Here is a 23,664-nt window from a genome sequence, read left to right as displayed (position 1 = left end):
AAACCACCCCCTCTTGTGATTGGCCCCATCAGGCCGAATCCTTTGCCGTCTCTTTGCAGGCAGCTTTTTTATCACTCAGCTTTTAGAGAGTTCCATCCCAGGCCTTTTCTTTCTCTCTAAGTGAGGGCAGCCACACCGTCAGCTTCAGTGATCACGCATGAGATAATTTCCTCCAAATCATATGTATCTCCAAATCAAACATATATGTTCAAAGACCCATATGTTCCCTTATTCAACACATACTCAATACTTGACACCCACTATGTGTGAAGCCTGGTGACCCCTCATTGTCACCACCAGGATATCCTATGGGCACTTCTCTATGTCCAAAACACACCATGAGAATCTTTATTCCAGAAGGACAAGTCAATCTGTATTTCCCATCTTGATGAAAGACACCATTATCCACTTGGTCACCCAAGCCACAAACTTAGGATTCACTTGAAATATCTTTCTCCTTCACGGCCCACCCTTAATCCCCGTAAGCATCCGTGCCCACATTCAGTTAGCCCAGCAAATCATAGCAGTTATTCCCCCTGAATCTCAGATCTGTGCTTGCTCCTACAACCCCTTGGCTCCTAAGTTTAGGCCTTCATCACTGCTGGATGCATTTTAATCTCCATCACGTCTTCTATACTACTGCAGCTTCAGACCTTCTTGATAGGCAAATTTCGTTGTGAATTTCCCTCCCTAAAGCACTTCTGAAGGTTCCAGAACACCTTCAGAATGAAGGTCAAGCTTTATAGCTTGGCCACAGCCCCTCCTGCACCTGGCCTTGTCCCCTGCCATCGTGCACTCTGTTCTCCATCCATACTAAACAACTTGCTATCTCCTGGGGACATCACACCCTTTCCTACTTCTGTACTTAAGCATATCTGCTTGAGAAGCCCTTTGTCTCTCCTCTACACTAGCATTCCTCTTATAAATGACAGTAGAGCCTAGTGGAGAAGCCTGTCAACTTTGGGGTCAAGAAATCCTGGACAAGTTGCTTTTGCTCTTTGAGCCTCAATTTCATCATTAGAGTTATGAGAATCAAATCAGATATTTGTTGAATAAATGAATTATGTATTCATGTAGCGCCTGCTACCTGCCAGCCCTTATACTAAAACTGAAGATATAGCAGTGGACAAAACAGTTGAAGCCCCTGCCTAAGGGATCTTGTATTCTGTCTAGCACAGAGAAAGTGAACAAAAAAAGTTATAATTATTACTCCCCCAAGGCTTAAGTAATAGCTACTTGGAGAAACTTTTCAGACCTACTTCCCAGACTCCATTCTGAATTAGGTGCTCATCTTCTATGGCCCCGTATCACACTGTATGGTACCATTATCACAGCATCATGTTGTATCATAACTGCCAATATTTTTATCTAGCTCACCTACAACTCTGAGTTCCTTGAGGACAGAGCCTGGGACTTTTCTTCTTGTTTTACCAGGTTCTAGGACACAAGAAACCCGGTTATAAGTGTCAAGTGAATGAGTGAATGAATATTTCAGAGTATGCTTAACTTGTTTAAAAATAGCATCTACGACTAAAGAGCATTTGCTATAGGCCAGACACTGTGTCAACTGCTTCATATATATTATGTAATTTAGTCTTCACAGCAACACTATGAAACCAGTTTTATTACACCTACTTCACAGATGAGGAAACCAAATCTTAGAGATGCAAAGTAACTTGCTAGGGTCACATAGCCCGCAGGTCATGAAACTAAGCCAGGGACCCAGGCTTCAGTGCCAGAGCCCCAACTTCAATCCATGATGCTTGGTAAGAGGTGCTGTTCCTCCATGGGGCAGTTGGAGATCTAGGATGATGGTCTGCATACGCTTTATTTGAGGTACATCTGTGTATGTAAGACAAACCTTAACCCACAGTCAGATGTATACGAGAGATTTTAGCTTAATTATGTGTGTGTGATCTGTGCAACTCTCTTCACCCCCTGAGGGGGATGGGAAATGACAGGTTTTAAACTTGCCAGTTCACAATATTACAGCCTCTTCCAATTTAGACTGTCTTTGGAGCACTCCATCTCTTGGGTGAATATTCAGTCTTTTAGATGTCCTCCTTTCTCCCTGGGTTCTCTGCCTAACTGTACCAAGCCACTGATTTTAACCTCCAGCATGATAAGGCTGCATCTTGATTGAGGAAGAAGGTGTTGGGGAGATACTCTTTAAAAGCCATCTCTTCCCAGAGTCTCAAATGGGACTTTTGCCTCATTAGGCAAAAGAAAGTCCCTTAGGCTGAGAACAAAGCCAAAACCTCTCTAACATCTCCCTTCAGGGACCTGGAGAAGGGAGATCCTGCTTTTTCCCACTTTCACCCATTTCTTTCCAACCTTGGGGTCGGAAAGGGTACTCTCCCATCCCTCTTCCTGCCTATTCTGTGCTTTCCCTGTGTCCTAGCATCCTCCTTCCCAAAGTGGAATGTGCCCTCCCCTTCTCCCTAGGGCTCAACTGGAGAATGGCTGCCAGGTAACCTGATTTATGGGGAGAGGAATGAAAACGCATCTGTTTAATATTTTCAAATTATTACCTCTGTTACCCCTGCATCTCGGAGGGTAATCACAAGTCTCTGGGGGCTCTCTGGGTCCCTTTATAGTAGTGTGGTTCAGAGCAGTCCTGGGGGAAGATTTACAAGGCTCTTAGGTACCTCCTCCACCTGCCTCACCAGCCCTCCCCTTTCAGCCCATTCACCCAAATTCCTGGTCATAGTCGTCTCCTTCATGAACAGCCCAGAAACAGTGGGAGTATTCTCTCAACAAAATTAGTTGGTATAATCAATGAGCTATAATATATTCAAATTCTGACAAACTTAGTCCCTACCATAACACCAATTATGTAACCTGTTACTTAAATATGGGATCATGGAAAAGTTAGCTATCGTAAAGAGCCCCAAGTGAGAGGGTGTATGCTGAAAACATTAAATATTCAATTTGTAGACTGTGCCTTTTAACTTCAGACTGTCCCCAGAGAAAGGGGAAGCTTTTGTGAAGGGGTACAAATTAGTAAGGAAATTGACAGTCGTGGGTCAAGTAACAGAAATAGTAAGAGGAAGTGTTGATCTTCGTAGCAGTAAGTGCACTCTCATGCCCCCTTAGCTCATTGTGCCATGGGAGGCTTGCTGTGTATCTGTTGTACTTAGGTATTTATCTGTTGTAACTTGTAAGGTCTTAGGTCAGAATTGGATCCTTATTGTATGAAAAACAATTCTCATGTAAGTTGAGATATGGATGAAGGAATCAACTTGTGCACTGTGAATTCGCTGGAGAAAGTAAAATTATTAAAATATAGTTCAGGGACTTCCTAGGTGCCATAGTGGTTAAGAATCCACCTGCCAATGCAGGGGACACAGGTTCGATCCCTGCTCCAGGAAGATCCCACATGCCACAGAGCAACTAAGCCTGTGAGCCACAACTATTGAGCCTGTGTGCCACAACTACTGAAGACTGCGAGCCTAGAGCCTGTGCTCCGCCATAACAGAAGCCACCGCAATAAGGAGCCTGCACACCACAGTGAAGAGTAGCCCCTGCTCACCACAACTAGAGAAAGCCTGTGTGAAGCAAGGAAAGATCCAACACAGCCAATCAATCAATCAATCAATCAATATTAAAAATATGTACATATAGTTCAAAAGGAGAATGTAGAAGAGAAAAAATGCCCCTTATTTGGGATTATCATTACCATCTGGGTTGGAAACCATTTGGCTCTCATTCTAGAAGCTTGATGCCAGAAATAACTTATTAGCAGGGAAATATGCTGGAGAATTGTCAGGAATGACAAAGTTTTTACTTGTTTCAATATCTGCATCACAAAATGATAAAGCTGGTAAACCCTACAGGGAGATGAAGGCATGAGCCTAGTACTTTCTGCTACATATATTTATTCTGCCTTTTACATTCCAACTCTCCTTCCCTTCCCACCCCAGGAAAGGTCAGAGACCACTTTTGATAAGCAGAGAATCCTTCAAACTCCCCTCTTCTCTCTGAAGGAAAGCCCTGAACACATCTGGAATCTGTCCTGAATTTAGAATCTAATCCATAGATTTTGCACAGTACCAGCAATGCTATTCATGGCTCTCTCTTCACAGTGGTCATGTTGAGAAGTACGTAAAGGACTTGATTCTTACCTTGATCTATAACATGTATGAGTGCATATTAAACATAGATCACCACTGCCCAATCACATTGATAAAAGCATGTCATTTCGGAGTTCCAATTCACTACCTCCTGGCTGGGTGACCTTGAGCACTGTTGCTTAATCTCATCTTTAAAATACAGATGGTAATAAGAATAGTACCTGTCTCATAGCCAATGTATTTGAAAGCTGCATTGCAATGATACAGAACAGCTTGAATGTTGAGAGCTTCCAAATACTAAACTGGGTGTTCTCGTGTTTAATTCAAAGAAAATAAAATACATGACCAAGATTTAATTATCTGTATCAAGAGACAGTGTAAGAATTTGAATTGGGAGGTCTTGGATAATTATGACATTCTAAAATGGTGGTGATCTTGTTTTTTTTTTTTTTTTAAACTCTTTTCAGGGATTCTTTTGTGAAGAAAATCTCTTAATTTGCAATCTTTGATCTTCTCATTATTAATATAAAGGTATATTGATTAGAAGGAAATGCAACTTCCTCTTAGCTTTTCAGGTTTGGGGCTACTTTGGCGGGGAGGCAGCCGTGGCTGTTTGGAGAATGGAGGAGGAACTTGGACATTTTAACCCTTTAGTCTGATATACTTTATAGAAACAGGCTACCAGGTTGTCTTATATTTTTCCGAAACCAGATGGAGTTTAATTTGCATGACAAGAACTTGGAATCGAAGGAGTTAAAGGGTCTCCCACGCCCCTCTGCCTGAATCGTTCTTTTGTGTACACAGCTGCAGTGGGAGCTCGGGTTGGAAAGGAAATGGTTAGAGGAAGAGCTGGTTTTCAGACCCAGGCGAGTCTGCAAGGGGGGCCGGGGGTGGCCTGGGGTTTTACATGCCAGATGTAGGCCTGCCCGGGTGCCTGCCTGGAGCCGCTGGCGTGGTCACGCCGCGGCCCAGCAATCGAGGCGAGGTGATGAGTTAGCGGGTTGCTATGGGGACCGGCCGGGCCACGTGACCAGGGTGCTGCTGCCGGCGCTTTGACGTCAGCAGCCGGGAGGGCGGGCCTCGGGAGGGCGGGGCGGGAGCCGAGCGGGGAGAAGGGAGCAGCGAGCTGGCGGCAGGCGCGGTCTGCGCGAGGAGCAGGCGAGCGGGAAGGCGAGACGCAGCCACCTTCCTCACCAGCCAGCCCACAGCGGTTTGTTCCCATCCTCGGGAGTGCGCCAATGCCCGGGCCGACCCAAACCCTGTCCCCAAATGGCGAGAACAACAACGACATCATCCAGGATAACGGGACCATCATTCCTTTCCGGAAGCACACAGTGCGCGGGGAGCGATCCTACAGGTAATGGGGCTGGCACGGGAGCGGCGCCGGGCGGGCGCGCGGAAATCCGCCCGTTATATAATGGGGCAGACGTTGCCCCCGGACCCGGCTGCAGACGGGCGTTTGTAAAGGCGGTTGTGATTATTTGCTATCTGTTTCCATGTGTCACGTTGGGTGTGCACGGAGGTTTCCCGGCTGCAGATGGAAAGCATTTTGTGAATAGGTTTGCTGCCTGCAAGGGGTCTCCCTCCATCTCTCTCCTCCCACATTGATTTAAAAATGCAAGCAATTTTCTCCCCCTCTCCAAAGGGAGACAGGCTGGAGCACTTCCTTTCCTCCTTCCTTGTTAGATTTTAAAGGAACTAGGAGGTAGGGTGTGCCTGAAGACGGGGAACCAGGAGGATGGCGAGGAAAAGGTTTGGGCTTGCCGTGGTGTGTGTGTGTATGTGTGTGTGTGCAGGAAAGATGGAATCCTCTAGATTAAGCTGCAGTCTGTGATGTTGAACCGCCAGATTGATGGAGCTTTGTAAGAATTCTGCTCGCTGATTGGTGCAGGGATTGACAGGAGAGGTCACGGTGTCAGACATTCACCAAAATTTTCTCCATAGAACCCAAGGTTTATTAGAAAGAGGCTGGACTGCAGTGGACCTGAAAAGAACTGGGTGCTGTTATGCATTTTCTTGGGAGTTTATGGCCTCCGCATGGGTGGGGGAGCCCACCCTTCTTATTTACAGTAGGAAGGTGATTCCTGGTATTTTGCTGAGGTCTAATTTGAGGATGGGACTGATCTTGGTTATTGTATTGTGAGCCTTTTGATTAATGAGTTAGCCTGTACTGTTGGCATCGTTTTTACATTAGCATATCTGGCAATATGTTCTAGTAGATAAGCTCATTAAAATTGTTTGCATTGTTTGATAAGGATAACAATGTAATGGAGAATGCAGTTAGAGTCTAATGCAGCTCAAGGCCAGACTTTAAGGGAGACTGATAGCTTCGCTCATATTTCCTCTGAAGTTCTTTTGTACTGGGGTAGTTATTTTTAAATGTTACCTTGATAACCGCTAACAATGCTTTTGCTTTGAGGCAGGGCACACATACCTCTAAAATGCATCCTCTCAGCTAGCGAGCAACAGGAAATAACTCTTTTTTTTTTTTTTAATGCCTTCATCTAAACATTCAGATGGTATTATGGGCAGACTTGTCTGTGTGTATAAATGTTGAATATTTTAAAAATACAGCCAAAATACCCCCACTTCCTCTCTCTTTAACCAAAGAAACACTATTAGATGACTCAAAAAAAAAATTATAAGCAATCTTTGCCCTGTCATCTCTGGCAGTTACATAAATACGGGGAGTTAATTTTGGCTGTGCCCATGAGGTCACCAAAATCTCATGCCTATGGTTCCAAGTAATATGTTGACATGGCATCCTTAGAGATTCCAAGTGCTTGTTATTCTCTTAATATAAACCAAAATTGGTCCACAACCTCTGGGACTTTCCTTTTGGAGACCCATGTGATTGGAGCGTTGGGTTCCTTCTCTCCCTTACTCCTCCACCTTTCTCTGTGAACATTCCAAACCTTAAAATAGGATTTAAAAACAAAAACCCTGAGTTGCTTTTAAACCTCACTTATTTAAACTGCTCTTATAGGTAATACGTTTGAAAGCCTTATTTCTTCAATGGTTTCGTCTCTGCCACATAGGTAGCAGTGGCTTTTTAAGACAGAGTTCGAATTTTACCACATGGGCCTAATGAAGGCAGTTGCCTGGTTGGGTTTTATTGCACCTGTGAACTAATGTGCAATGGCAATGGAAAAATCACTTGGTGGAAAGGTTAAATGCTACCTTTTGTTGATGAATTATTGCTTTCAAATAAAAATGTATTCACCTTTTAAATTCAGTCCGAGGTGTTATTTCCATTTCCTGAACTATTTCCAGTTTGCTGTCTGAGTCCCTGTATTATGTGAAAAACAAGATTGAATTTGAATAAAGATCTGACTGAGCAAAATCTTAAGTCACTTGAGTCACTAAGAGCATCATTGCCTTTGTATTTTATATAATAGGATTATTGGACACTAGAGTGAGAGATGTTATAGGTTAAATGAAGAAAGAATACTCCAGAATTGCATTTGTATTGTGTTACATAAAGGGTGCACATGGAGACAGACTACTTGATGTTTTCCTCGGTCTGCTTTTCTTTCAAAGTAGATGACCAATGTAGTGTAACTACCGCTTATTTTTTTGGAGGGGTGGAGAGGAAGGAAAAATGTGACACGTTTTTCTATCCAGGAAGTGTCCCATGATTATTTTGGCATCCTGAGGCTGGGATGATATTGCCATTTAATTGCTGAGGAAACTTGGAAGGCAATTTGAAAGCCAGAGTAGAGATTTAACCACGTAAGTTTTACTTTGGCTGTAGGTTCAGACCAGTTCCCAGCAATGAGGTGTCCTTGAGAGTTCTGTTGGAGTGCCATGGAGGGACCTAGGTAAGCCCAGAGCCCTGGGGTGATCACAGGGAATTCTCTTTCTGGTTCCTTTACTGACTCCTAGGTAGGGCCCCAGTAGGTCCTTCATCTTTGGCTTTATTTTTTGTATTTGCTCATTACATAGAGACTCTCTCATTGCATTCTTATAAAAGTTTTTGTGAGCTGAACTTCAAATATTTAAGACAAAAACCATCTTAAAAGGGGTATGTGGATATAAGAAGAATGCTGTTATTACTGAAAGGAGACTCTTCAGGCACTCCAGGACAAGAGCACCCCTCACCTGGCTGGGAGCACGGGTGAGAAGAGAAGACACCCAGAGAGCAAGACCGTTCTTTCCAGCACTGTTGGGGGTGGGGTGGGGTAGTGGTCACTTCCCAGCAGGAGACATTATTGTCGAAACGTTTGCACCAGATTGTTTATAAATAAGGATCAAATGTGGTCCATCTCTTGGTATAAACAGAACCCGTTTTGACAGCCTGGACTAGAGGGGGTGGTAAATCATTATAGAAACAGAGCGCACTTCGATTAGAAGAGCAAGTGTCTTTTAGAAAATGACCCTTCCATTAGCAATTTCAATTGAAAAGAGCAAGTGCAAAGATGGCTCCGCAGAGCTGAGTAGACGTGTCTCCGTGGCTCATGTCCACTCCTGTGTGATCGCCTTCTCGGCCCCAGCTTCCTCATGACATATACGAGTGCTAGAAATCTGTATGTTTTAAGAGCTGCCTAAAAGGTAAATGTGGTGTGGGCCATCTGAGGTGATGCTGTTTAATTCACAGAGCGAATGAGTTGCACTCTTGCCCTCTTGGGAGAGGCGACTCCCTACAGTTCTGTTTCATGCAGATGCTCGTAGGAAATGAGATTTATTAACTGGCCCTCAGCCCACCGCATCTTTGTTTGCATACTCCAGGCTTTTAAGAATGAATGTCTAAGTCCAGAGGACTGGTTCCACATGGGTGTTTGAACATGCAACTACAGTAGCATATGTTTCTGAATACTTAAAAAAAAAAAAATTACTTGGCCCCAGGCAATGGACTGTAAAGAAAAGCACAACGGAACTTAAGCCTAAAACATTGGCTCTGACATCCAACTTTGCCAGTTTTGAAAAGTGAACTCGTGGTAAAGAAAAGAAAAAGAAATATTGTGTGCGTGTGCATGCGTGCGTCCGCACATGCTTGCAAAAGATAGTTGTGAAAGCATGTTCTGTTTAATAGAAGCTATTGGAACACGTCTCACTTTAACCAGAATGTAGATTCCAGATCACATTCCCCAAACGGCAGCTGCAGACAGCCCAAGTTTCCTTCGTGCATCTCTATTACGTGTGTGTTAGTATCATCTAGGTTTACGACTGTCATAGGAGGTTTTTGAAAATAGTGATTTTTGTTCTTCACATTTTTCTTAGTTTTTTTAAAGGGTTACTTGATGCTTTGATTATTAGGCGCCCAATGTTTGAACTTCTTTTCAGGGTCCTTTGTCAGCGTGTCTGTTAAGGGGGTGGTCTTCTGGGTGCCCTTGGTGAGAGGCTCACCCCTGCTTAGCAGTGGTTGTCAGTGGGCTCATCTGTTTACGGTGCATTATCTTAGCAGAACAGTGGTTTGAGATGGCCCTCTGAATGTAGGAGGTTGATTTACATATGCAGTATCTTTCCTGTATATACAGAGACCTCTTGAAGCTGCAGTGAATAATCCCTTAGATTAGTGGAGGGCAAAATATTGGGACTAATCTAAATATTCTGTTTGGTTTGGAGAATTAATTTGACAAATGCCTGAGAGTCTTACTGTGGCCAAGCTATCTGCCATTTGCCCTTCAAGGGCCTTGAGTTCTAGCAGAGTCAGATGTGTGAGCTGCTCATTTTGTAACAGGTTTACTTTGTTGTGAATATTTGCGTCTGATAGTGAAAGTGGTTTGCATTTCCTGAGCCTACAGTGACTCGAAGTAGAAAAAGATACCCTCGAGGCCAGTGTGCTGTAGGAAGCTAAAAGAGGTTGTTGGAGACCAACAATTCTGGTGAAGAGTGGAGGCTTTAGAATCAGAATTTTCTTTGGCCTGGCGAGGTGCATATTGGGCAGTAGCGGAAAGTGAGGCAGGAGCATTGGAAGGCAGGCAGGGTGACCGGAACTTGAAAATAGAAAGCCACTGAAAGCACGTTAGTTGAAAGACAACATAGTAAAAACAGAAGTGCATCCTGGAATTGATCTCCTGTTTCGCAGTGAGAGTTGAAAGGAAAATGGAATCCTCCAGTGCACCACCCTTCCGGTGTCCAGAATTCCTAGAGAATACTTACTTCGCTCTAATAGAGAGAACTCTCCAGGTCCAGTGTAGGGCTCAGGACAAGGTAGGTAGATGTTCCTGGCTCAAGTCATCTTTCCCTCAGTAGAAGCAATCAGTGCAGCTTCTTCCCATAACAGGATTCTGTATTTACAGATGCCCACTTCATAGTTACCGGGCTAAAGAGAAGGCTGTAGTATAGAGTTTACACTGTTTTGATCCTCCCAAACTCAGAAGCAGAGTGTCTGGTATTTCATTGTGAAAGATCCTCTTGAGTCATTTAATGCCAGTTGATGCCACTGCTCAGAATGCCCCTCAGGGCTCCGGGGCCAATTCCTCTTACAGCTGGAAGGTGAATCCCTTCACGGCAGGCTCGGGAGTGGACTGAGAGTTTAACCTGGATGGTGTGGGTTGGTTTACTTTCGAATTTTGTCAATTTCACTTTAAAGGAATTGATTTGCTCCTCTCCTGTGAACAGTATCATTTTCCACTGTGAAATTTGTTAGAGTATATTTGTTAGAATAGTTTCATTCTTCTTGACTTTAGGCTGTAGTTCAGCTATCAACCTCTGTTAATACTAAAGTGGATGTGTCATACTCATCTAGTATCTTTTTACTGAAGTATAGTTGCTCTACCATATTATATACATTACAGGTATATAATATAGTGATTCACAGTTTTTCAAGGTTATACTCCACTTATAGTTATTACAAAATATTGGCTGTATTCCCTGTGTTGTACAGTATATCCTTGCAGCTTATTTTATACTTAATAGTTTGTACCTCTTAATCCCTAACCCAGTATTGCCCCTCCCCCTTCTCTATGCCCAGTGGTAACTACCGGTTTGTTCTCTATATCTGTGAGTCTGCTTCTTTTTTGTTATATTCACTAGTTTGTTGTACTTTTTAAGGTTCCGCATATAAGTGATATCCTATAGTATTTGTCTTTCTCTGTCTGACTTATTTCACTTAGCATAATATACTGCAGGTCCATCCATGTTGCTGCAAATGGCAAAATTTCATTCTTTTTTATGACTGAGTAGTGTTCCATTGTATGTATGTATTACATCTTCTTCATCCATTTATCTGTCGATGGACACTTAGGTTGTTTCCATATCTTGGCTATTGTGAATAATGCTGCTGTGAACATCGGGGTGCATGTACCTTTTTGAATTAGTGTTTTGGTTTTTTGGATGTATACCCAGGAGTGGAATTGCTGGTATCTGAAGCAGCCCTTTTTCTTGGAACACTCCTCACACATCCCATTGGAATCACATGAACCTTGTTTCCTAGCTCACTTTAAAATTCTGATTGTTTATCTTGGTGTTTTTGGCCATTGGAATTTATATTATGTTGAGAGAATTCAAAATGGAAACCTACAGTTCACATAGGCAAAAACTGAAATTGTATGACTTTCGCCTTGAAGCATGAATCAAAGACATTTCTCCTAAACATGCTTTTGTTAGATGCATCCCCACAGATGATCATTTATTTTAATGGAAATAAATCATTAGTGCAATAAAGATTAAACAGAGTTTTATAGGCCACCAAGAAATAATTTCTTAGTAGGTTACTGAAAAAAATACTTGTACGTTTTCAGTGTCAAATCTCCCCAGGCTAATTAGGATTTTACTCACTTGAACCAGGACAGACTTATTTAAAGCATTATTTTGTTTTTTCTAAAGGAGCAGAAGGTGGTGATAGATGCTTAGGATGGTTGAGCTGATGGCTGCTTTTAGTGATGGATGCTTTTGTGTAATTTATCAGTAAAGGAAATGTAACTAGAGCTCAGTCTTTTTCTTATTTCTAGACCTCATTTGCTTCAGGCAGTTAAAATGTGCCAAAAGAGCCAGATTTGGGCCATAACTTGGAACAGAAGAGGAATAGGGCGAGAGACTTGGAAACGAAGACTACGTGTTATAAATATACAGTGTGCGTTGGCGGAAGTCTGTAAAACTTGGGATCTTGCATACAGAATTGGTCCCAGGGTTTATGGCCAGTGCTTGTTACATCATTCTTAAAATGACAGTGTTCTTCCTTTGAGGCACACCTTAGATTTCTGTGATCCCATTTTATTTTTCCTCGAAGTAGTGTCTGTTTTTCTAACACGTTAATTCTTTGTTCTTAAGAGAGCCACCCCTGGCAAAGCCCTGAGAGGTAATTTGTCAAAAATGCCAGCGGCATTGACATCTCAGGGAAGCATTCTTGGGTTCATAGTTCTACTTTGGGTACCAACAGTAGTCTCCCCCTGACCAGGAGCCCTTCTGGTTCCCCAAAAGGTTTGCACTTGGTGCTCAGCAAATCAAAAGAAAGTGCAGCCACTAATATGGGCTTCTCTTCCCCAGCCCAGTCTACTTCCTTTCTGTCATTTTTGGAAAGCCAAAGTGTGTTTTCAGGTCATTAATAATAAATTATTTTAAATTTCCACTCTTTAAATAATTACACAATTATTGTTTTATTAAAATTGAAGCCAGAATTCCAGCAGTCTAAGAATCTGTGCTTTCAGCAAACCTGCCGGGTTCCTTCTATATGTTAGGCTCCGTGCTGGGCACTTGAATTCAAAGATACATCACGCACAGCCCCTTTTTGAAAAGCCTCTAATACTGGAGCCAGCAGGTAGGAAGGCAGTACTTGATGGAAGGAATCTGAGGTGGAGAGGTACCTCTGACCCCAAGGAAGTAATTCTGTGATTTTTGTGCTGATACTTGGCAAGAGCAAAATTACCACTCCTGTAATTTTCAGAAGCTTTCAGAATTGGCGCACGTAAATGAAAACGATGTTTGAGTGTGGTGTTCCCTGCCCTGACCTCTGTGTATAAGTTTTAATATAGCCCCGAGGCACAGGTTCGGGTATGCTTGAGTGACCTACGTGGTGAGAAGGTAGTCACTTGGGGAAAAGTAAAGGCTTATCTCTTTTGAACCCCAGATTTTTATATTTGTCTTGACCATCGCTATGTTTAAAATAGTACAGTATACTAACTTTTATGTAAAGAAAATGTATATATTCATATTTCATCGATGTGCATGCAGAAACTGAAAGAAAATAAACTAATCACAGTGGAACTGGACAGATGGGTCCCTGGATACCTTTCTGTGTTTGAAAAACAAGAACTGGAACTATGTCAATGCACTACCTCATCAATCAGTGATGTTCTATTTAACACCTTAGTAGCATTTTAAAAATTGAGTTTTGATTAACAGTAAGTGGTACGTGCTAAGATGTGTTGGGAAGCGTCTCAAAATATCCATGGACTTGTTTAAGTCGTATGGGTGATATTAAAGATTCGCCTAACGCGAGTACCACTCTTGGTCTAAAACAACATCGCAAATCACAGATGAAATGTGCTCCTACAGCATCCGCCCCACGAGGTTTCACACACAGTGATGCATCGTCTACAGTTTGTTTCATTTTCTCCAGAGTCCATTGGAGCTGCGGTCGGTATTGTTTTTGTTGCGGCCAGCCTGCTTAGTATGCTCCAGGAATCTTGCACTGACTGCAAAATAATCCTCGGTGAGGAGTCTTTCTTTGTCCGTATCCTCTTTGGATGCTTTTCTTCTCGTTTATCGAGCACCTGGTGTGTGTCAGGTATTGTGCAGGGGCCCTAAAAGTGGGAGATTGTAGGTTATGGCCGTTTTTTAGCCACTCTGCTGCTATCCTCTGCCCCACCCCACCCCTCGCCCCTGACTCTGAGTCTGACTCCCCACCTTATGGAAGTTATTGAGCAATAATTGGCCTTGATGTGACCCCCGCGATCGTGCTAGACACCAGCCAGGAAACAGGCCATCTGCAACCACCGGCCCTCTTTGCGCCTGCCACCTCCCCCACCCGTCTGGGTGAAGGCTGAGTGGATCCCATGAAGACTGACCAATTAGGAATAAACAAAAGGAGAGCTTTGAATATATTATCCTAGCTATAGGGACCTGCTGCTCACCGGTAACAGCCGTGAAATAGAAAGCTTGTGGAGCTCGTCTCCACAAGCCACGGTCTCCGCTAGAAAAGGAGGAAGCGGAAGAGGGAGTGATGGGTGGGTGCTGCTTGGCGGGGGAGGGGAGCCCTTGGGGTGGATGTGTCAGCCCCTCCCTCTCCCTCCTGGCTCCCTGTCTCTTTCTGTTTCTGGGGGCCGGGTAAATCTGTCCCTCTAGCACATATTCTCCAGGGAGAACGAAAAAGAGACATGAGCGTCTCAGCCGCCTAGGCAGGGGGCTGAGGACAGGAGGGCACGGGGACCTGTGAGTCTTTTGAACATCCCTTAGCGGGGCCGGCAACACACAATAAATAGAAAAGCAGGTTTGGTGTTTGGGAAGCCGGTTTTTCTCTCCCTGGAATTTCTGACAGGCAGATAACATTGTCCTGTCCCTGACTTTAAAATGTCCGCGTGAATAACAGAGAACATACTTGCAGCCCGTGTGATGAGTGTCAGTGCTACCTCACCTCCAGTTCAGAGCTTGGTCTCCCTCCCATTAAGGCCCGTTGAGGCGCTCAGAGTCCCAGATTGCTGCTCGGAGAAGCAGGGAGCGGGGAGCAGGCAAAGCTTGGGCTCTGGTGTGAGGTTTATTCCGTATGCCTGCGCCACCCATATCCAGTGATTTCATCCAGGCTGAATTTTTTAGCCTCTCTAAGCCTCGTTTGCCTCATGTGCAAATGGAAATAATAATAGCATCAACCTCACAGTTCTTACTGAGGACTTAGCTGAGATACGGAATATAAAGTATACCAAGCAGTGAAATGGTGCAAAGTAAATGCCTTTAAAAATGTTAGCTAGTATTGTTACTTGGAATTTCAATGTACCCTTTTACCCTGTCTTTATAATAAGCTAGGATCTTTGTGTCCTCAGTCCCTGCTACAATACCTGGCACATAGAAGATGACCATTAAAAGTCCAAATTCCGTCTGGGAAAAATTCAAACAAATTATACTGTGGTCTCCCCCACCTTACCAACTTTGCTAAGAATTAATTTTACGTACAGTAAACTGCGTCCGTTTAAAGTATATGATTCAGTGAGCATTGGTGGTATGTATGCCCTTGAAGCCATCACTCCCAGGAGATTCCTGGTTCCTGGTACCCTTTGCAGTTCACATCTCCTCTGTCCACAGCCCCAGGCAACCACAGCTCTGCTTTCTGTCACTGTTAGATTACATTTTATGTAAATGGAATCATACAGATTGTACTCTTTAGTGTCTGACTTCTTTTACTCGGCATAATGATATTGAGATTCATCCATATTGGGTTTATCAGCAGCTCATTACTCTTTGTGGCCATGTAGTTTTCCATTGGATGCTATATTTTATCAGTTACCAGCTTGTGAACATTTGGGTTGATTCTGGTTCTTGGCAATTATGAGTACAGCTTCTATGAATATTTATGTATAAATCTTCGTGGAGTAAATGTTTCCATTTGTCTGAGGTAAATATCTAGGAGTGGAATGGTTGGGTAATATAATTGGTGTTTAAGGAACTTAAGAGACTGCGAATAGTTGTCCAAAGTGGTTGTACCATTTCACGTTCCTACCAGAAGAGTAGGAGAATTCCAGTTGCTTCACATCCTTGCCAACACTTGGTATTGTCAGTCTTTTAAATTTGACCATCCTTACAGATGTATACAGGTATCCCGTTGAGATTTTAATTTATGTTTTCTTGATGATTAATGATGGTCAGTGTCTTTTATGTGTTTATTGGCCATTTGTGTGTATTCTTTAGTGGAGTGTGTGTTCAGATCTTTTGCCTATTAAAAAAATTAGGTGGTTTATTGTTATAAGAGGGTTGTAAAAAGTGTAACATGGATACTATAATATAGTCTTGACTTAGATTTTAATGGGTTTGAATCTTGTGTTCTTAACCTGAATATAAACCTCTCAAGAAAATAATAGTTATTTCTACCTGTTCTTTATCTGCATTGCCTTTTCTAGCAATTAGGTCCAGGTCTCAGTAAGTACATATTAAATGATTCTATTAAAATAGACTGCAAAATAATAACAGGATCATTATTTTAACTCAGGGAAATTCATTAAATCCACTTTAAAAGTTACATGAAAGAGTGAAATTTTGGAGCTCTGTTTTCTCTGGGGCCTTGATGGATATGAGATGGTGTTTTAATTCTGTGGAGAAGAACCCTGTAATTCTGTAGATACTCTTTTCTTTGCATTGTATGAAACTTAACACTGTATGGAACTTTCTGCTATGAAATTTAAAAGGAAAATGTGTGTAGAAACGTTTTCTTCTTTAAAAACAGCAAGGAGCGATGTTCATACTTTGGAAATTTTGCCCAGGATAATCAAAGCATTACATGCCTCTCCCCCCCACCCCCCCACCCCCACTCTTGTTCACGCCTCTCATTGTATCTCATTTGGCATTTTTGTTGTTGTTGCCAGTTAGGCTCCTGACGTCTCAAAACCCCTAGGGAGAAATTGCCTCAAGTAGAATTCAGAAACTGGAAGCAAAAAGGTCCCAGTAAGGTCCTAGGTTTACCTAAAAGGATCTGCTGAGGGCCCTTGTGATTTTTGAAAGGGTAGGAATGCTTGGCTTCCAGAATCTTTGCAGCTAAAAACCAAATTTCTTAACCACATATGTTTCAAAACCCAAAGATACTATAAAATAAAGGTCACTGTGATTTCACACATGCCCTAGGTCTGCTAGTAGATTTTGAGTGCAACTTCTTTTATCTATCACTTATTCATTGTATTGCAAAACCATGAAGCCAGATTTCAGATGAGTTACTGCTTCTATGATGGCAGCAATCGCTTGCTGTCTAGGTCATAGATGATTATTTTCTGCGTTCTGTTTAGGACTGAGCAAGTTACAGCTACTCGAGGATCAGTTGAGAGTTGAAAGTGTTCTTTTTGCTTTAATTGAGGTTGTTCCACGAAAGGAAGCCAAATATCACTCGACAGGACATCCTGTGATTCCCTTAGTTTACGATGGCCAAGGACATGACTTTTTTTTTTAATGAGATGATTACTTGCTTCCTTTCCTGTTAACAAGGGAGGCCCAGAACTCATGGTGTCCATTTGGCTTCAAGGACAATAACTAGCAAACAACTAAAGCTTGCTGCAAATTCACCTAAAGAATGACGGGACGTGGAAGAACATCCAGGTCTTTTTATGTGAGCCAACAATAATTTGGTCATCGTTAGCATTTAAGTGACAGCTGGTTCTGTTGTCCTGAAATAATAACTGAGAAAGAGAGGAAACTAGATCAAACTAGAAGTTCTAGGAATTAAATATGCTAACATAAAATCTGGAATTGGGTATGTTATGGTATATCTGAACAATGAGATGTAGTGCAAATACTACACATGGAGAAGATATGGAAAATGTTCAAAATATGTTAAGAGAAGCAAGCTGATTAGTACTAAGGTATATAAGTATTGCATTGGTTTCCTAGCGCTGCCTTAACAAAGTACCACAAACTAGGTGTCTTGAAAGGTGTTCTTTCACAGTTGTAGAGGCTGGAAGTCTGAAATGAAGGTGGTGACAGGGCTGTGCTCCCTCTGAAGGCTCTGAAGCGGAGTCATTTTTGGCCTCTCCTGCCTGGTCACCCTCTGCATCCCTTGGCTTGTAGTGGCATCACGTCAGTCTCTGCCTCACGTGACCTCCTTCCCTGTGTGTATGTGTCTCTCTGTGTCTCTACACGGTCTTCTCACAAGAACATCAGTCATTGAATTTAGGGCCCTAACCTCATTTAACTGCATCTGCAAAGACTCTGTTTCTTACTAAGATCACATTCTGAGGTTTCAAGTGGACATGAATTCCTGGGGCGGGGGGGAGTGGGGGGCAGGTGGACGCACTGTTCAATCTTGTGTGTGTATGTGTGTAACTGTTTTTATAAATGTACATGTATGAAATACACACCCCCACACACACACTCTCTCATATAAAAGAGGTCTTTAGTTTTATTTTTATCTTTGTTTTCTACTTCCCTAGTGAAAATGTACTGATTTTTTAATATACAAATATTTTTTAAAATAAAAAATAGCACTTTGACATCTACTTTTAAAAAACAGTAGTTTTTTTAAACTAGCGTTCTACCTCGAGTTTGTTTTCTTTGCTTCTTCAAGCTATTGAGATTTTTTTAACCTTAATTTAAAATAGGAATTAATCCTTTGTAGCATATAAACACACAAAAATATATAGAGTCAATATTTTTATGGTATTGATTGTGTTTCTAATGCTTATTATAACAATTGCTAAAATTGAAGTAATGTAAAGTAAACTAGGTCTTTGAGACATTGGATCAACCAGTATAATATCAGGTCTTTGGTTTCAGTCTGGGAAGCCAAACAAAAAAAAGTTACAATTACACTCAATTGCTGAATTCCAATTAATTTTTAAAATATGTTTTAAAGTTTTAAGTTAAATTAATCTTAGAAGCTGATAAACGAGGTGTGCGGAGGCACTTTTTTTTTTTGTATTTTAAATTTTTATTTTGGGCATTATTTGATTTTTTACATTATGAAATATATCAAACATACAGAAAATAATTAACTGACTGGCATGGGGAGGCACTTTACCAAATTTCATCCATTCAAATTGGCTCAAGTAGTGGCTAACTTTTAACATACATATTCACTCTAGAACTAACTTCATTTACTCACCGAATGCCTTTAGACTTTCCTGTCTGCAGTAACATCTCTAGTTATTTAGTCAAGTAGTTTATAAGGTCTTCTCACAAGTAATTTCCTTTCCCTTAATTATTTATGAATGCTCATTAATCAACTTATTATTCTGTCTTTATCCCACATTTAACAAAACATTCCAAATTCAGCAGACCTCAATCCCCCACATATGTTAAACTACAACAGTATATTAAATTTTGTCCTTTGTTTCTGTAAGTCCTCATACAGTAGCCCTGCAGAATCAAAACAGGAGGCTTCAATTCAAGAAACTACTATACGTCCACTCTTTCCCAAACCCAAGGGTCTAACCCTGTATTTGCCCCTCTGGTATTTATGTACCTGATTCAGTTTGAACATGACACAGTTCTTACCCACTTTTTACTCAAATGCTCAGTATCTGCACTTCCTTTTGAGAATTACAGTGTTCTTACACTGATGCTAGAAATGTTTTGACTTTTGACCTGTTTCAAGGCAGCAGATAGGACAGTGAAGAGATATTGCAATTTGTGTGTGTGTGTGTGTGTGTGTATGTGTGTGTGTGTGTGTGAACTGAATTTTGTTGGGGGCTGTTGGGTATTTTGATGCAAGTCTATTAGCCCTTTTTCCATTCCCATAAATAAATGGTAAATGAGTTTATTGGCTTTAAAAAACAACAACGACAACAAACTCTTCTACACCAGTACAAGGCAGGTAGGATTGGTGACTGGTTGCCCAGACAAGAGTAGCAGGAAACTAGGGAAGGGGAAAGAAGGATGAACTCTGACTGTGGGGTGGAATTGTAGGCTGATAGCGGGGAAGTCTATTCTCTGGCCTAAATGAATCATTTCAGCCGGGAAAGGAAGTTTGGGGAAAGATGGCCTGAGGAACTAGTGATGAAACAGTGCTCCTGGTTTTGACAGTGTTTCCCCACTGCTACATCAATTTGGCTGAACATTGCTAATCTTAGACTGAAATTTCCATTTCCTGTGCTCAAGACGTGCAGCCGTCTTGGATGTAATTCACAGGATGTCCTCTGGGGTTGGGGAGGGGGTTTGAGGTAGAAACCCATCAGTGCCTTGTCAACTAAAGGTAGTATTTCAAAAGGTTAAGGAAAGAATTAAGAAAAGTGGGTGGCATGGACAGGGCTGGGGGTATGTGGATGTACAGCACCCACTTTAGAGTTAAATTCCCTGGGCCATATTTTAACACTGGCCTGTACTTCCCTCCTTCTTTTAGGCTTAATTTTATTGGTACTTCACTTTCCATTTCCATTTCAGAATGTTCTCATGGATTTAAAAATGAATTTTGCCACAGTGTAAATGCAGACCTTTGGATAGGCACCAGTTTCTAAGAGTGAGATACCAAGAGATTTGTGTTTGGTTTGGCTTTTTTTTTTTTTTTTTTTAAGGAATTGATTTTTGTAAACACATAGTCAAGACGTCAATCTGAAGTCTTTTATTAGTTGAAAAAAATTATAAGCAGTAATAATGTATGTGGTCTCTGCCCATTTTGACTGAACTACCACAGAAAGCAAATTGAGAGACTTTATTCCAAGATATGTAGTAAGTAGAAATGTAAAATGTGGTGATTCCTAAAATATTAGCATGGCTTATGTGTTACAGCTGGCTGGGTTTGGAGCCAAAAATCATTCCCAGCATTAAACTGAGTAAAACTAGTTACCCAAATCTCTCCATTTCAAACTCTTCTTCAGGGAAACATGTTAAAAAATCATCCTGGTTGAAAGGAAAATGTACAATGGGGTCTTGGTAGCACTCAAAAAGGAAAAATGGGTTTTATTCAAGACCACAATTGTTCTCATTTGGAGGTCTGTCGTCTTCTCACTTACTCTCATGATGTCATAAAACCCGAGAGCAGAAAGGGGCTTGGTTGAGGGCAGGAAGCCCAGAGTCAGCCCTCGATCCAAATCCCAGCTCTTGCATTTAATAATTGTGAGCGGGTGAGTGACTACACCTTCCCGAGTCTGTGTACCTTCCCCTCCATCATGGCATAAACGCAGTAGCTGTCACATAGCATTGTTGTGAAGACGAAACGAGAAGATGAGTGTTAACTATGTACTCCTGGGAAGGAAAGAAGATCCAAAGAGGTGAGGCATACGTGCTCAAGTTCACCTGACTGGTTGGTGGTAGCTCTGGGGTTAGAAGCCAGCGCCCCTGGCTCCTACATCAGTGCTCTCACGAAGCTGAAATATGTATACATAGTGAGTGTGCTTTTCCTCCTGGTGTTGGAGACGTAAAGAATGGCGTGTTTCTCTGTTCCCTTCTTTCTTTTAGACATCAGACAGCAGAGTCCTTTAATCCACTCAACCCTGATTTATCCTCACCCAACCATCTCACACAGCACTAGACACACATATTGACAGTTGGCTTACATGGTATGATTTCAGGAACCCTGTAACTTTCCCCTCCCCAGGAAATTCTCCCTCACCTGCATCATTTGGGTTTTATTTACTGTACACCCAACTGTGTGCCAGGCACTGCTCTAGAAATAGGAGACACACAGTAGCAAAATATATTCTATCAATATAAAGAAGCTGCCTTCGTAGAGCTAACATTATGAGGGTAGGAGGTAGTGGACAGACAGTAAACCAACAAGTTAATCACAGATTGTGTTAGTATCACGGAGGAAAGAACAGGTGGTGGAGAAGGACCTGGAGGAGGCCACTTTAGAGGGTGGTCAGGAAAAGCTCGCTGAGGAGGTGACATTTGAGCTGAACCTGAAATGCAACCCATGGTACCAAGTGCTGGGAATGACCTCTTCCTTCGCGTAAGACCTTGAGCCCCAGTTATCCCTAAGGATTAACCTTGAAGCTGTCGTTCCTCATTTGTTTTTTATTATGAGAAGGTTTTGGAAAGTCAGACGGCTGAGGATGAAGAGTACCTGAGGAGGAATCAGCACCACCAAGAGCACAAACTACTTCAGAACCAGGAGGCGAGGGGCACTTCTAACAAAATTTGCCCGCCACCCTGCTTTGCCTGGTATTGGGGGCGTGTTCATGCAGTCACCACACACTCTTCTGCTACATCTCATGCAAGCAGTTTTATGCAGGGGGGTGTTAACAGATGAGCGTGACCGCCCACCATGGTGGCAGCAGCACCCATGCCCTGAAGGGTTGACCTGGGGTCATGCTGGGTGGGGGAGGCTTGGGACCTGACTAGAAATGACTTAGGATCATGGGAGAGGGCAGAGGTCAGGATGAGAAAGAACAGGGCCAAGTAGGGCTGGGAAAGTAAACAGAAGGCATATGGTCAAGACCGAGTAGATGTACTGGGAGCCAAATTGGGGTGGGGGGGGGGAACTGGGCAAAAGTTGGTGCCCTGAGGAGGCCAGCCAAGCCTGTGGCATGGGAATGAGCTCTGGGTCATTGGAGTTATTTTCAGAGCAGGGACCAAGCCACCCACTGTTTGAAACAGATGGACATTTAGGCATATGTAATCAGTTGCATTTCTGACCATATGAAGAAATATATGCCGTGTGTGTGTGTGTGTGTGTGTGTGTGTGTTTGTCCTTAGACTTTTTGCTTCTGTTAGATGCAGTTGGGTTTCATTCATGTCCGTGAACATTATGAAGGCCACAAAGAACTTTTTTAGAATTCCCAGATTTCTTCATTCTTTGGATAAGAGCCAAGTTTCCAAGTTACTTCAGGGCCATAGCTATTGACTGTTAATTCTGCATTTAAAAACCCCAAACCTGTATGTGCTGGTTTTTTTTTTTTTTTTTTAATAAATCGGTCTTTTACTTCGCATGCACTCTTAACACATTGACCGAATAAAGGAACACAGATCCTCTCTGTCTTTAACCATTCAGCATGACTCAACATCTCAAGCTAAACAATCGCTCTTTGGACTTTAGGGGGTGGAGCCAAGCAGGAGTGTTTTGTTTTTGTTTTTGTTTTATTGAAGTATCGTTAATTTACAATGCTGTGTTCGTTTTAGGTGTATAGCACAGGGATGCAGTTATACATACATGTATATGCTGTTTTGAAAGTTGCGTTTCTGTTTCATTTCCTTACGATATTGGGGGTGGCCAAGCCAGGCAGCCGCCTTCTGAATGGCACCTGGTGGGCTTCACGCAGATAACGATGAGGCTGTGAAAATGGAGGCTGATTTTCAAGGCTAATAGAGCAGGCGGCTGGAGAAATCTGTGTGTTTTAATCATTTTCTGTTTTTTTTAAATAGTCCTTGGAATACTTGGTGATATGGCAGGAAGGAGCTTAATCTCTGTTTTTAAAAGGAACAGTTAATGGTAAATGGGACAGACACCCTGCAAAGGAGTATTGTTTTCTGTTCGTCTCTCTGGGAGGTGGCAGTTATGAGCTGGAGGTAGGACTTCTGATTGTGAGATGACGTGGAGCTTCGCGCCCGCATTAAAAGCATTAGGGCACTTTAATAACCGCGATGGTAGGCCACTTGGAAGAGCCTGGAATAACGAGCAGGCCCCTGTGCCCTCTGATAAAACTCAGATTTTAGACAGTGTTTCTCCAAGCAGGCTTAGTGTGAAAGTTGTTTTACCCTGGTTTTCTTCACTTGCTGTAGATTGTGAATAGCCTAACTTTTTTTTTTTAATAACTGATACCATTTATTCAGTATTTCCTAGAACTTTATAGGCTTTGGAGGATTACAGTGAATAAAACAGGTATATAGGAAACTGCCTGAAACATAATAATGGTTAATAGATCCAGATTTGCACTTAATCTCAAGAAAGATTAATTGGATTTTTTCATTATTCCCTATAAACTAAACATATTATAAATTAAGTAGTGATCAAGGAATCAAATTGTGAGAACAAATATGACTTCATATACCTAGAATGACTATCCAAGTTGCATTAGACTTTGCAGGAAAAGGCATATATGTACAATGCAACTTAAAAATTGTCAACAAAAGTTTAAGTGGAGAC

At 42.1% G+C, this 23,664-nt stretch overlaps 1 protein-coding gene across 5 annotated transcripts in view; it reads left to right on the top strand.

The window, feature by feature from the left end:
• The window catches only part of MAPRE2 (microtubule associated protein RP/EB family member 2), a 152,434-nt gene that overhangs the window by 54,120 nt on the left and 74,650 nt on the right, over positions 1–23,664 (top strand). Inside the window, exon 1 of one of the 5 annotated variants that reach the window (XM_057699702.1) lies at positions 5,164–5,430. The exons of 3 other annotated variants lie outside the window; for them this stretch is intronic. In XM_057699702.1, the coding sequence (XP_057555685.1) occupies positions 5,312–5,430 (119 nt within the window). In that variant the 5' untranslated portion in view covers positions 5,164–5,311. Of the gene's footprint in view, positions 1–5,163; positions 5,431–23,664 lie in introns of those variants that run through there. One more of the 5 variants, XM_057699706.1, reaches the window with a different exon arrangement.

Source organism: Hippopotamus amphibius, chromosome 11, assembly GCF_030028045.1.
Source record: "Hippopotamus amphibius kiboko isolate mHipAmp2 chromosome 11, mHipAmp2.hap2, whole genome shotgun sequence".
NCBI classification, from domain to species: Eukaryota; Metazoa; Chordata; class Mammalia; order Artiodactyla; family Hippopotamidae; genus Hippopotamus; species Hippopotamus amphibius.
The sequence above is the reverse complement of the archived record's forward strand: the minus strand, read 5'-3'. Positions and strand labels throughout refer to the sequence as shown.